Raw genomic sequence first — 11582 nt, 5'->3', positions numbered from 1 at the left:
ACCTGTGGGGGCACCCCCAAAAGACTCCATGCACCTCCCACTCCCCTCACATCTCTCAACCTATAAATCACCTGCCCATGCCTCTCTCTATATCCAGGTTCTATCTTTCCTCAAAGCTCCCTTGAGGTCTTTCTATATGAAGTGTTCCTTGACTGCCTCAGCCTAGGAAACAGCTCCCTCCTCTGAACTTCCTGTCTGGATTCTTTATTTGGCACTTAGCATATGCTGGCTTCATCTATTTCTTGTTTTTGCCTATGAGCCAAAGCTCCCAAACTGAACTGGAAGTTCTTCTAGGAAAGAAGCTACTTCCCTCTCTCTATAATTCCCACAGTTCAAAATAATGGCCAATGAATGTTGTAAATAAAACAAAGATGCTTACTGTCACTTGCCAACATCTGTTCACCCCCATGGTTATTTTGAGTGAAAAGACTTGAAACCTGGGTTCTGTTCTTGTCCATTCCCCAATTCCTCGTTGAGTCACAGGAGCAAACTTTAAGCTAAAATGCAGTTTCTCGTTCATTAAATGATCCATAGATACAACATAGGTGTGGCTCACAGCTCAGGGAGCAAATATTCCCAAATACTTTGAGCTCTTCGAATGACAGATGCCACTTATTAATGTTATTTTTCAGCGGATATTGTCTCCGTCCTGGCATGTTTTGTGAAAAAACAGACTTCCTTGATTCTCTGTATAACTCCCTGACCCTTCTGGAGTTCACATTGGACTCCTTGCCCTTGACCAGCTATGCACCTAGGACCTAAACTTATCCCTAGAGGTGACTGCTTCACCCTTCTCTTCCTGCTGGATAGAGTTCTCAGGAAGGAGCAGAGAGAGCTAACCGAAAAGGGAGGGTGGGCTTCTGTACAAGGCCCACTCTACACTTAAGCTACACTCTAAAAATTTCACACAAAGGCAACTTCTACTTGTAAAGAAAATTCTAACTAAAATTAATGGCCTAGAGCATCTTATTCATTAAAGGCACCACCTGTGGGCCCACTAAGACACTCCAAATGTTGCAGTATCTGATGGACTGTGCCCACTACAGCGGACTGGAACTTTTTTAAAAAATTTAGAGAGGTAATATAAACTTGGAATTGTGACTCCCACTCCCCCACCCCCGCTTAAAATTTCCTTGGATAAATTCCTTAACCACCCTGAGCTTCATTTCTTTGTTCAAAAAAATGAAGATTCTACTCTCTCATGAAAATGATGGCCAAAAATTGTTTTAAAATGCCTTCTTTTGCTAAGAACTTCAACAAATTTTCCTCCCATTTACAGCTCTAAACTGTTGGATTCCTAATTATGAAAGCAGTTCATCAGACATAAGAACAATTTTCCGCAGATGTAATAGGTTTTCAATTAAACTAGTAACAGAAATTTTAAACTTTCAGACTTTTAAAAAATCCAGAAAGATGTTTTCACTTGAGGTGTGGGTTCTGAGCTCTAATTGGTTGTCTTAATTGTTTGTTTTAGTTTTCCAAGAGTTGTGTCCATATCTTATTTTGGCTCTTCATTCATGGTGATACAAGGTGGCTATTTCCCATGCTGGTCTATGGTTCAAGTGTTTAGGAGAGTTAACAGCTCATTGACACTAAATTAACATTAATGAATGCTGCTGATAAATATGTGAAAATGAGTCATACGAAATCATACTTAGTCAATATAATATTAATGTCTTAAGGCATATTTTTATCTCATCATATTTTAATCTAATCATCTAATCATGGAATAGCTCCATATCCAGGAACTCACAGACTAATGTGAAAGACAAAAAAGTAAGCAAGTTCTGCACTAAAATGTTAAAAGCTATAGCTGACATAAGCAGCAAATGCTAAAAAACACTAAGTGCTCAAAAAACAAAACAAAACAAAAAAAACACATAAGAGATTTGAGAAGAGGAATGAGGACAGAGGAAAGTCAGACGAGACTTCCATAGTTCAGTCACTCCTAAGTTGAGCCTTTGAAACAAGTAATTGCATTAATAATAATAATAGTACAACCATGAACAAGGCATTGCACCTATGCAATAAAATGATGCATTTTTACAAGCCTCATCTCATTTGTCTTTGTCCCAATTCAGATAGAATCTCTATTTAACAGACAAGGAAACAAAGACTTAAAAGATTACATAGCAAGTATGCAGTTGTTCCAAATTATTTTGATGAACTAGCCAGAGAAGCAAGAATTGGGACACATTCAGATTTTCCCTAACTCATTCACGAAGCCCAAGTAAAGTGAGCTTTATTACTACCCACTTTTAAAAATGCAGGAGGTGGAGAAAAGGAAAGGAAATGCCTCATCATCACTAGCCTTTCCCATATCAACTCACCCCCATACCCTGCCAGGACCTTAGGACAGAATATTTTCGGTCTGAACAACATTTCCAGGACAGATGTCTGGGAGGTTGGTCATGTTTCATTTATTCAAAAGAAAACATTCGAATCCATATAACACATTCAACATCTTAACCTAAACTTTTTCAGAATGACTCTCACCCTACTTTTTCCAAAGGTGACGTAGGAACAATATTCCTTTGGAATTCCCCTAAGTGGCGCAGGTAGGATTTGAACCCAGGTCTGTTTAAATCTAGAGTCTTTCATAAAAATCCATTATAAAAGCATTGTTTTTATAACATCCCAGCCACCTTTTAATCTGCATATACATTATCCCAGTGCCTTAATTTCTCAATTTCTTTTCACAGACTCTGTCTTCCAAGACTTCACTCCATTTGTGTCTACTTCTCCCCCTCCGCTAGACACACAGCCCTTGATTTGCCCATCACAGAATTATTAACAAACAACAACTGCCAAGCATTATACTGAGGGGTGGGAAAGGAAATTACATATGAGCAGATGTTGTTTGGTGAAATTTTTAAATGCAAAACTAAATAATGTATTGTTTATGGGTAATACAAATACGGAAAAATACTTTAAAAATCAATGAATGATAAACACACAATTCGAGATGGTGGTTTCATGGAGAAGGAGAGTACATGGGGCAAAAAGGAAATAAGATTAGGAGAGAGATTTATATGACAAGTGTTAAAATTTACAGGGAATGTTCTAGTTTTTAAGGTAAATGGTGACTACGCAGATGTTATTTAGCTATTCTTGATATTATCAATATTAATTTATATGTATGAAAATTTTTCTTCATTTTTAAAGCAAGCCCACCATTGCTCACTTCAAGAAAAATGTTGATATTCATCCTTTACATCAAAAGATTTTTGCACATTAAAGCTTACATGTCATTGTCTTGAAGAACATCTACCCATATGGACACCAGGTAAAATCTCCTCTAAAAAAGCTGCTGTGACTTTGAGTAGATAAAATCCAGTGAAGATTCCTGGGTCTAACTGAAATCAATACTAATTATTGCAAGAAGGTTGGCTGATTCATTGGCCCATTTCCAAGGCCAAATTCCAAAAGGGGAATAAGAAGTTTTAGAGGCAACCATCAACAACAGGCCAAATGACACCTTTGATTTTTGTTTTGTTTTGTTTTGTTTACTAGACTCAGCCAGCCATCTGTGGAAAATTATTCTGGAAACACAGCCATTATTTTATCCAGCTTTTTGTTCTATGGCTTTAATAAATTAATGAGGTGTTAACCAAATTCACACGTGAGAGACTACAACAAATTCACAGGTCTAAGGATTTGAACCAGCCCTGGGGATCATTGTAATCTCTCCAAGTGGATCTTTCCTTCTTTTCCTGGAATGTATTAGTATGCAAAACTAGGTAAAGTATATCAAATCATACAAATGCTAAAAGAAAAACTTCTCTATGACTTGAAGACTAAGAGTGCCTCGTTAGGGATATCAATAATTTTTATTACCTACACATAATAAACATGTCATCTTTACCAAAAGTTTCTAAGGGAGAAAGATTTTTAAAAAAAAATTTTTTTTCAACGTTTATTTATTTTTGGGACAGAGAGAGACAGAGCATGAACGGGGGAGGGACAGAGAGAGAGGGAGACACAGAATCGGAAACAGGCTCCAGGCTCTGAGCCATCAGCCCAGAGCCCGACGCGGGGCTCGAACTCACCGACGGGGAGATCGTGACCTGGCTGAAGTCGGACGCTTAACCGACTGCGCCACCCAGGCGCCCCTGAAAGATTTTTAAAGGAGGGGGAGAGGGAACAAGAGAAAATCAAGAATTCTAACCAAGAATCTTACAGAAGAGGAAAGATGAGCTTGTTTTAATTCTATCAACATCCAGAAGACAGTGAAATTGCCTAATCATCCATGGAGATTACATGAATGTATGAAACAAAACAAAATAAATACATGGTCTTTCTTGGCTAAAGCAATGTGATTTGATCTGAGTGGAGAACAGAGTTCTCAAATCATGCCAGTCAGTTTCTATTTAGTTCTAACGAACCCTTCCACCCTCATAAAGACTATTTCCCTCCCTGTCCCACAGCTCTCCTAAGGGATAGACTTTCTTCCTCATGTTGGAAAATAACTTTCTCACCAAATGCTCCTTCAATAATACACTGATAATTTCTTTCTTACTGTTTGTGCATTTATTTTAACACATACCCACTATCATCAAGACATGATGTCTCTTGGACCATACAATGTGAAATTTATAGATCAATTTGCATGGCAGAATTGCCCATCATAATCATTGTTAGCATCAATAAATCATCTTGAACGCTGTATGAGTTTCAAGAAGTAAGATAAGAAAGAGAGAAAACTTTGGTCAAGGATTCAAAATTAAGTGTTCATGCATATCACAGCTGCTCTTTATAAAGTCAGGTCACAAAATAGACATCTACCAATAAATCAGCCATAAAGGATGTGTTAACACACATTGCTAGGAATTCTTTAAATATGATAAAGGAAACATGCAGACAATCCATAGGTATTTTTCTGAGTAATGGTATAGAGTCACCAGCTGGTGACCTGGAAGGAAGAAAATCCATTTTCTATTTGATCCAAAGTAGCATAACCTGAGAGCAGAAACCCTGCACCTCAGAACAGAGGACTCAAGTGTGAATCCTTGGCTCTTCCACTTCCTAACTTGAAGCAACTTACTTGCCTACTGTGAGGCTATTTCCCCATCTGAAAAAGACAGAAAATAACCCTATATCACAGGGTTATTGAGGATTAAATGAACCGATATATGTAGGATCCTGATAGAAAGTTGATGCTCAAGGGGCGCCTGGGTGGCTCAGTCAGTTAAGTGTCGGACTTCAGCTCAGGTCTTGATCTCACCATCAGTGAGTTTGAGCCCCACATCCAGTTCTGTGCTGACAGCTCAGAGCCTGGAGCCTGCTTCAGATTCTGTGTCTCCTTCCCTGTCTGCCCCTCCCCAATTTGTGTTCTGACTCATTCTTTCTCTCAAAAATAAATAAACATTAAAACAATTTTTTAAAGAAAGTAGATGTTAAAAATGGTGATTATCATCTCTGGGGTTTGTTTTGCTTACCCACCCAGCCCTCCAACCTCCAATGTCGTTTTCAAATTGCCCCCAAACTCCCTTACCATAGTGGTCAGGAGTCCTTCAATCACAAACAACAGATATCCAGTGCAAATTAGCTTAAGCAAAAAGAGAATATAGAGGTTTTGAGAAACTGAATATAGAAACAGACAATGGCCAGACTATATATGAAAAGAGAACTCTTATCCACAATCTCTGTAGCAACCACCCCAGGAAGTCAAACAACAACCCTCATGGCCATTGGCTCAAAATATTCAAGATTTGGTCAGTAACTTCCCGCTTTTCTAATTTTTGACCCTGCTTCCAACTTAGGACCAACGAGACAAAGTGAAGTATGGCTCCCCAACCAATCACACAGGATGTCCCATAACAACAACCTCCAATTAGGACATACCTGAAGCCTTTACATTTTCCAATATAAAGCCTTCCCACTGCTCTGACTGTCCTTGAGTCTCTGGCAAGCAAAAGTGATGATGGCTGACTCCTTCACCAAAGCAAGCTCTAAATAAATAGGCTTTTCTTGTTCTCATTTGAGTGGTCTTTGTTTATTTTCACAATTTGGAAATGATGGGAGGATGAATGGATGGCACAGTTGGATGCAACAGTGGATATGATGTGTCCCTGTCTGTCATTCCACCAGCATATATGTGTGATGTAATATTTCTTATTAAAAAGCAAAACAATACAAAAAGCAAAACAAAACCAAAACGTTCCCCTAACCCCACATCCATCATCCAACTATTACTCCATTTCTCTGCTCCCTGCAAGATTACTTACACTTCCTCTCCTCTTCTTCGACCCACTCTGTCTCTTTCAGCCAAGTCTAATGTGACTTTTAATCTCTACTCTCCACTAAAACTGCTCTTGTCAAAGCCGAAAACCTTCACCATGCCAGATCCAATGTCAGCGCAGTCCTCAATTTTCATGACATGTAGCATCATTTGCACAGTGAAGCCCTCCCACCTTTTTAATTTTTTTAACATGCTTTTCATCAAATCCATGCTCTCCAGCTTTCTTCCTAGCTCAGACCTTTTCCTCCTCTTCCAGCCCACCTTGTAGAGCTAAATGATGCTCCAGGACTCCTTATTTGGCCTCCTTTCCAATTCATGGAGACTCATTATCTACATGATCTCTGATCCATCCAGTTCTGTCATTGGATGCCATCTACTCAGATGATGCCTACCTTTTCCTCTGAGCTCTGAACTTATACATCCACATGTCTACTTATATATCCAGTTCTCTACTTAATATTTCCTTTTGGTTGTGTAAAGACATCCTTAAATTTAATGTGACTCAAACTGACCTTCCGACTGTGTTCACTTAGACTGACACAAGGCTCCCCTCATTTCAGTTGATGACTCAGTCTGGATTCCATGCCAAATCTCAAATGAAGGAGAGTGTTATTACCAGAAAGGAGATGGAAAAGCCTGCAGGCCAAGACAAATTAATCATTTCCATACCCCACTACATAACCCAGTCCTCAACTATCCTTGCTACTCAGCAGAGAACTTAGTTAGCCTCCTATTCTACTGGGAAAAGTAACGTATGCACCAACCTTTACTCCTGCCTTCTAGTTCAAAGTGAGCTTTCCATCTGTGCCCTTGGTCCTGTTCTTCACTTTTCCTCATTTGTGGTGCTCTATTGATAATCCTCTTACCCTGCACTTCAGCATTTTCCTCAGTGGGGCTTCCTTCTATTTCTTCCCAGGGACTGCCTAAAATTTCACCCTGGAATAGCTGAGATATATTGGTCCAATTTTCTCACGAATGAGCTTAGAAAACTAAATAACGCTTTTTTAATTTTATAGTAAATATTAGAAATATTTAACTCAAATTGAATAGAAACAGGTGGAAATAATCAACTTAAAATAGTGACAAAGTAAAAAATGTATGTGGTAAACTTCTAACAGATTTTTTTTTTACTTAGGTATAGTTGACACACAATATTTTATTAGTTTTAGATGTACGACATAGTGGTTCAGCTTCTCTCTGTATTACACTACGCTCACCACAGTGTAGCTACCATCGGTCATCATATATCACTTTTACAATATCATTGACTATATTCCCTATGCTGTACCTTTTATTCCTGTGACATATTCATCCCATAAGCGGAAGCCTTAAAAGATTTTTTTAAACCTTATTTAAGAATTACATTTTGCTGTAAACCTAAAATTATCCTATGAAAAATAATCAAAATCATATGAAACTAACCGCAACTAAAATATGACATGGTAAAAATTAAGTTTGACAGACAAATCAACCCTTCTTGACTAAATGTGAATCTGCAATATTTCACTGAGTAAATTAGGCCTGGTTGACATAGTTACCACAAAATATAATACAACAACTACACAACTATAAGCTGGCAAACTGTCCTTGTGAATTTTCCACGCAAAAGAATTTCTCTGAAGGAAAATAATTTTGGTAAAATAATAACAAAAATAGATAGTAATGGATTACTTTAACTATCTGGAAAATTGATGGAGGTATTAAGTTGGCTTTATGGAACTAGCTCCATACGATATGCTGTCAATTTTATCAAAGTGGAGATGACACTATTTTAAATGTTACATTCACAAATAGAGAGAGGGAACATCCACAGAGTCAAGTTAGCAGGGTAAAACCATCCATTTTATTGGAACTACAGGACTGAAATATCCTTCCTAACCAGGTAGAGTTTGTACATCTCCCAGACCAGCCTCCTGCTTTGCTAACATTTTTGCAAGCAACCTTGTACTGAAATTACTACCAGAATGTAACCCCCTCCAGGGAAAAGTTGTTGTTTTACCCACCTTTGTATCCACAGTGCCTAATAAAGCTCCTAACACTTAAATGCTCCATGAGTGTCCAACAAAAATGAATACCTGAGAACAGGGCCTATCAAATTTAATGTACATCAGGCTTCTGGATATTAGAGCTGGTATCTCTGAGATTCTTTTGGTTTCTAGTTGTTTGTTATCTTGTGGGTGATAAATTCCTGCTAAAGTGGCAAATATCACATGATCCAAGCAAGAGTAAGAAGGGTGAGCAGTGACACATGCAACTGTCCCTTTTATAGGGAAAGCAAAAGCATCCCAAACAATTGTGCCATAGAATTTCACTGATGTCTCCTAGGTAGAGCTGTGTGTACGACCATCCCTCACTGCAAGGTCGACTGCAAGAGCAAATGTTAGCTTTTCTTGCCTTTCTGGTGAAAAGGGTAAGAGAAGAAGGATTGAGAAGGATTGTTGATTTAACCACACAAGAATGTCTGCCATACCGCAATCTCAACAATTCCTCGTCTACCCAGTGCCCCAAAGAATGAAAACAACAAGAGCAGCTCACCCTCCTACAGCACGTACTATGTGCCAAGGACTATTCTAAATGCAAATGTTTGGCACCTATTAATTTATTTAATCTTCACAACAACTCTGAGATTCTACTATCTCTATTTTATAGGTGAAGAAACTGAGCCACATATAGAGTAAGTAGCTCCCCAAAGTCACTCATCTGGTGAGCAGCAGAGTCAAACTCACATGGTTTGGCTTCAGAGTTTATGTTCTTAACCCCTACAGTTCATGGATTCAAAAATAAACGAATGGTAAGTGAGCCCCTAAGTAGTCGTTGTCCAACACAGCAGTTGTCAGCTTTTATTGCACCATACAATGTCACCCAGTAAAATATACCTCCAAATACCTACCTTTATTTTTCAATCTCTCTTTGGAATGCAGCCCCAAGATGGAGTAACACTATTAATATGCATTAAAATTCAAAACTTGTCCTGTTGCCTGGTTTATTTTGGGTCTGGTTATTTTTCATCGTACACCTTGGCACGTGAACCCTGTCCAAACTGTAGGTCTGAAAGGAAAGTCTTGCAAATGAGGTCCCAAAACAACAATAGACATGTCCTTATTATAGACCTGTCTTCCAAAATGGAGGATATATTCAAATTTCAGTAACACCAGGCCCCTGAGGTACCTCTAACAACTACAGATATTTATTCTAACTAGGATGTGTTCAGGAAGTTCAAATGTTCAAATGACTTCTCCCTGGAGATGTGCATGTAGCAATGAAAATAAGCAGGGGAAAATGATAAAAATAAGATTTACCTCCTTTGGAGAGTCTGAGTTTTCCCTCCCCAAATCACAGCTAAATGAGGTTATCTCTGAATTATTTCTCTTATGGAAATTTTAATATTAAAAACCAGGAAGGCATGCCATTGTTTTCAGTTGTGAAGATGAAGGGTTGTATACATTTTTAAATTAAAAGTAACTTTTTTCTTCTCCATGGGGCCCAGTGTGCAATGGCTGCAAACAGCAGCCTCCTTGGTAGTGTATGCAGCCTGTTGATTGTACAGGTTGCCCTAAGGGACCTTGGAGACAGTTTTTTCCAGTGGACATTGAGGTTTGGCCTCACTCTTTCTCCAATCTAGGCTCCAGACAGGTATGCGGGGCGCCTTTGGAAAGCCCCAGGGCACAGTGGCCAGGGTCCACATTGGCCAAGTCATCATGTCCATCCGTACCAAGTTGCAAAACAAGGAGCATGTGATTGAGGCCCTACATAGGGCCAAGTTCAAGTTCCCTGGCCACCAGAAAATCCACATTTCCAAGAAGTGGGGCTTTACTAAGTTTAATGCAGACAAATTTGAAGACATGGTGGCTGAAAAGCGGTTCATCCCAGATGGCTATGGGGTCAAATACATCCTTAATCGTGGCCCCTTGGACAAATGGCAGGCTCTGCACTCATGAGAACCTCAGCACTGCCCTTCCCCATTCATGCCCACCAATAAATGCTGCTTCCTGTCAGAAAAATAAATAACTTTGTTCTTTTTCTTACAACAAAAGTAATGTATATTCATCATAGAAAGCCTAACATAAAAGAGAAGAGAATTTTTAAAACTCACAATCACATCATCCATAGATAACCACTGTTGATATCTTGGTATATGATATATTCCCATATATAAATGGGATGCAATAAACCCCAGATGGTTTCTTATTAGGCTCTAGATTCACAATTAATGTAATTAGACCAAATCAGGGTCAATTCTTTGCTTCCAGGCAGTGGCACTGGATACTCAGCCTGAGGAAGCAAAGGAGGTATTGAATTGGAGGCAGAGAGCTGGTAGGAAGATAATCAGAGCAAAAAGGGGGACAAAACGTACTGAATTCCAGGCAAGGATGCATAATCAGAGACCAGACTCAAGAGAGGCAGGGCCAATCCCAGGTGTACACAGAGAACCAGTGACATCTGATCTAGGACAGGGCAAGAGTATAACTTTGGAAGTATGTTACAAACATAGTGATAGCATCAGATAGAGACATGGATCATGTCGAGAATTGCAGCTGATAAGCAGAAATGAACAACAGAATGGGACCTATCCCTGAGACACGTAGCACCAAGGCATTAAATGACCTATTGTCAACTTTCTGTGGCACACAGCAAAGGGACCTACGCAGCAAAACCAGGAATGGAGTGGGGTGAGAGTATCTCAGAGAAACATTAAAAAGGGACATTCACAGGGATGCCTGGGTGGCTTTGTCAGTTAAGTGGAGGACTCTTGATTTCAGCTCAGGTCATATTCTCACAGTCATGAGATCAAGCCCCATGTTGGGCTCAATATGGAGCATGGAACCTGCTTGGGATTCTCTCTCTTCCTCACTCTCTTCCCCTCCCCCACTCACACTCACGCTTCCTCATTCTCTCTCTCTCTCTCTCTCTCTCTCTCTCTCTCTCTCTCTCTCTCTCAAAATAAATAAATAAAATTCACAAAAAAGACACAGAGAAGAGGGAAATGTGGGTCACTTGTGTTTCAGGGAGTGTGAAGTGGCTAGCCCTTCCACTTCTAGGTATGGGACAATCGATGCTATTTCTAAGCCCTGTTCAGTTGCCCTTTGTTGGTTCTGAGAGAAGAGCAGAGCAAAAAAACATGGCATTCATCTTGAACAGAGGAAAAACTGAGACCATCTGATGTGGGTTAGTGGATAACAGCATCCAGACCATCTTCATGACTGCACTGAATGTGACAGTGGCAGTATTGTTATGTGGCATATTCTGATCACGGAAGTAGAATGTATACTGATTCATCATTTACCACTCTGCCTAGAATCTATGTCAGGTAAACTTGGCAAAATGCCATTACAGGCACACA

General features: G+C 39.3%; 1 protein-coding gene and 1 non-coding gene across 2 annotated transcripts; both read left to right on the top strand.

Moving 5' to 3' along the window:
• Positions 1–9680: 9680 nt before the first annotated feature.
• LOC111557007 lies at positions 9681–9816 on the top strand. The gene has a single exon (XR_002736727.1). It is a non-coding gene; the product is annotated as a small nucleolar RNA SNORA70 (small nucleolar RNA).
• A 36-nt stretch (positions 9817–9852) lies between these two features.
• Positions 9853–10235, top strand: LOC109492844 (60S ribosomal protein L10-like). The gene has a single exon (XM_019814140.3). It carries the CDS (start codon positions 9877–9879, stop codon positions 10177–10179), a length of 303 nt encoding a protein of 100 aa, XP_019669699.1. The 5' UTR covers positions 9853–9876; the 3' UTR covers positions 10180–10235.
• Positions 10236–11582: the final 1347 nt, after the last annotated feature.

Source organism: Felis catus, chromosome A1 (genome assembly GCF_018350175.1).
Source record: "Felis catus isolate Fca126 chromosome A1, F.catus_Fca126_mat1.0, whole genome shotgun sequence".
Classification (NCBI taxonomy): domain Eukaryota; kingdom Metazoa; phylum Chordata; class Mammalia; order Carnivora; family Felidae; genus Felis; species Felis catus.
Note: the sequence above shows the minus strand (reverse complement) of the source record. Positions and strands in the feature narration are given on the sequence as shown.

Bases quoted from the DNA above. Each gene is read 5' to 3' on its own strand.
- LOC109492844 (XM_019814140.3), top strand. From the start codon at position 9,877: ATGCGGGGCGCCTTTGGAAAGCCCCAGGGCACAGTGGCCAGGGTCCAC.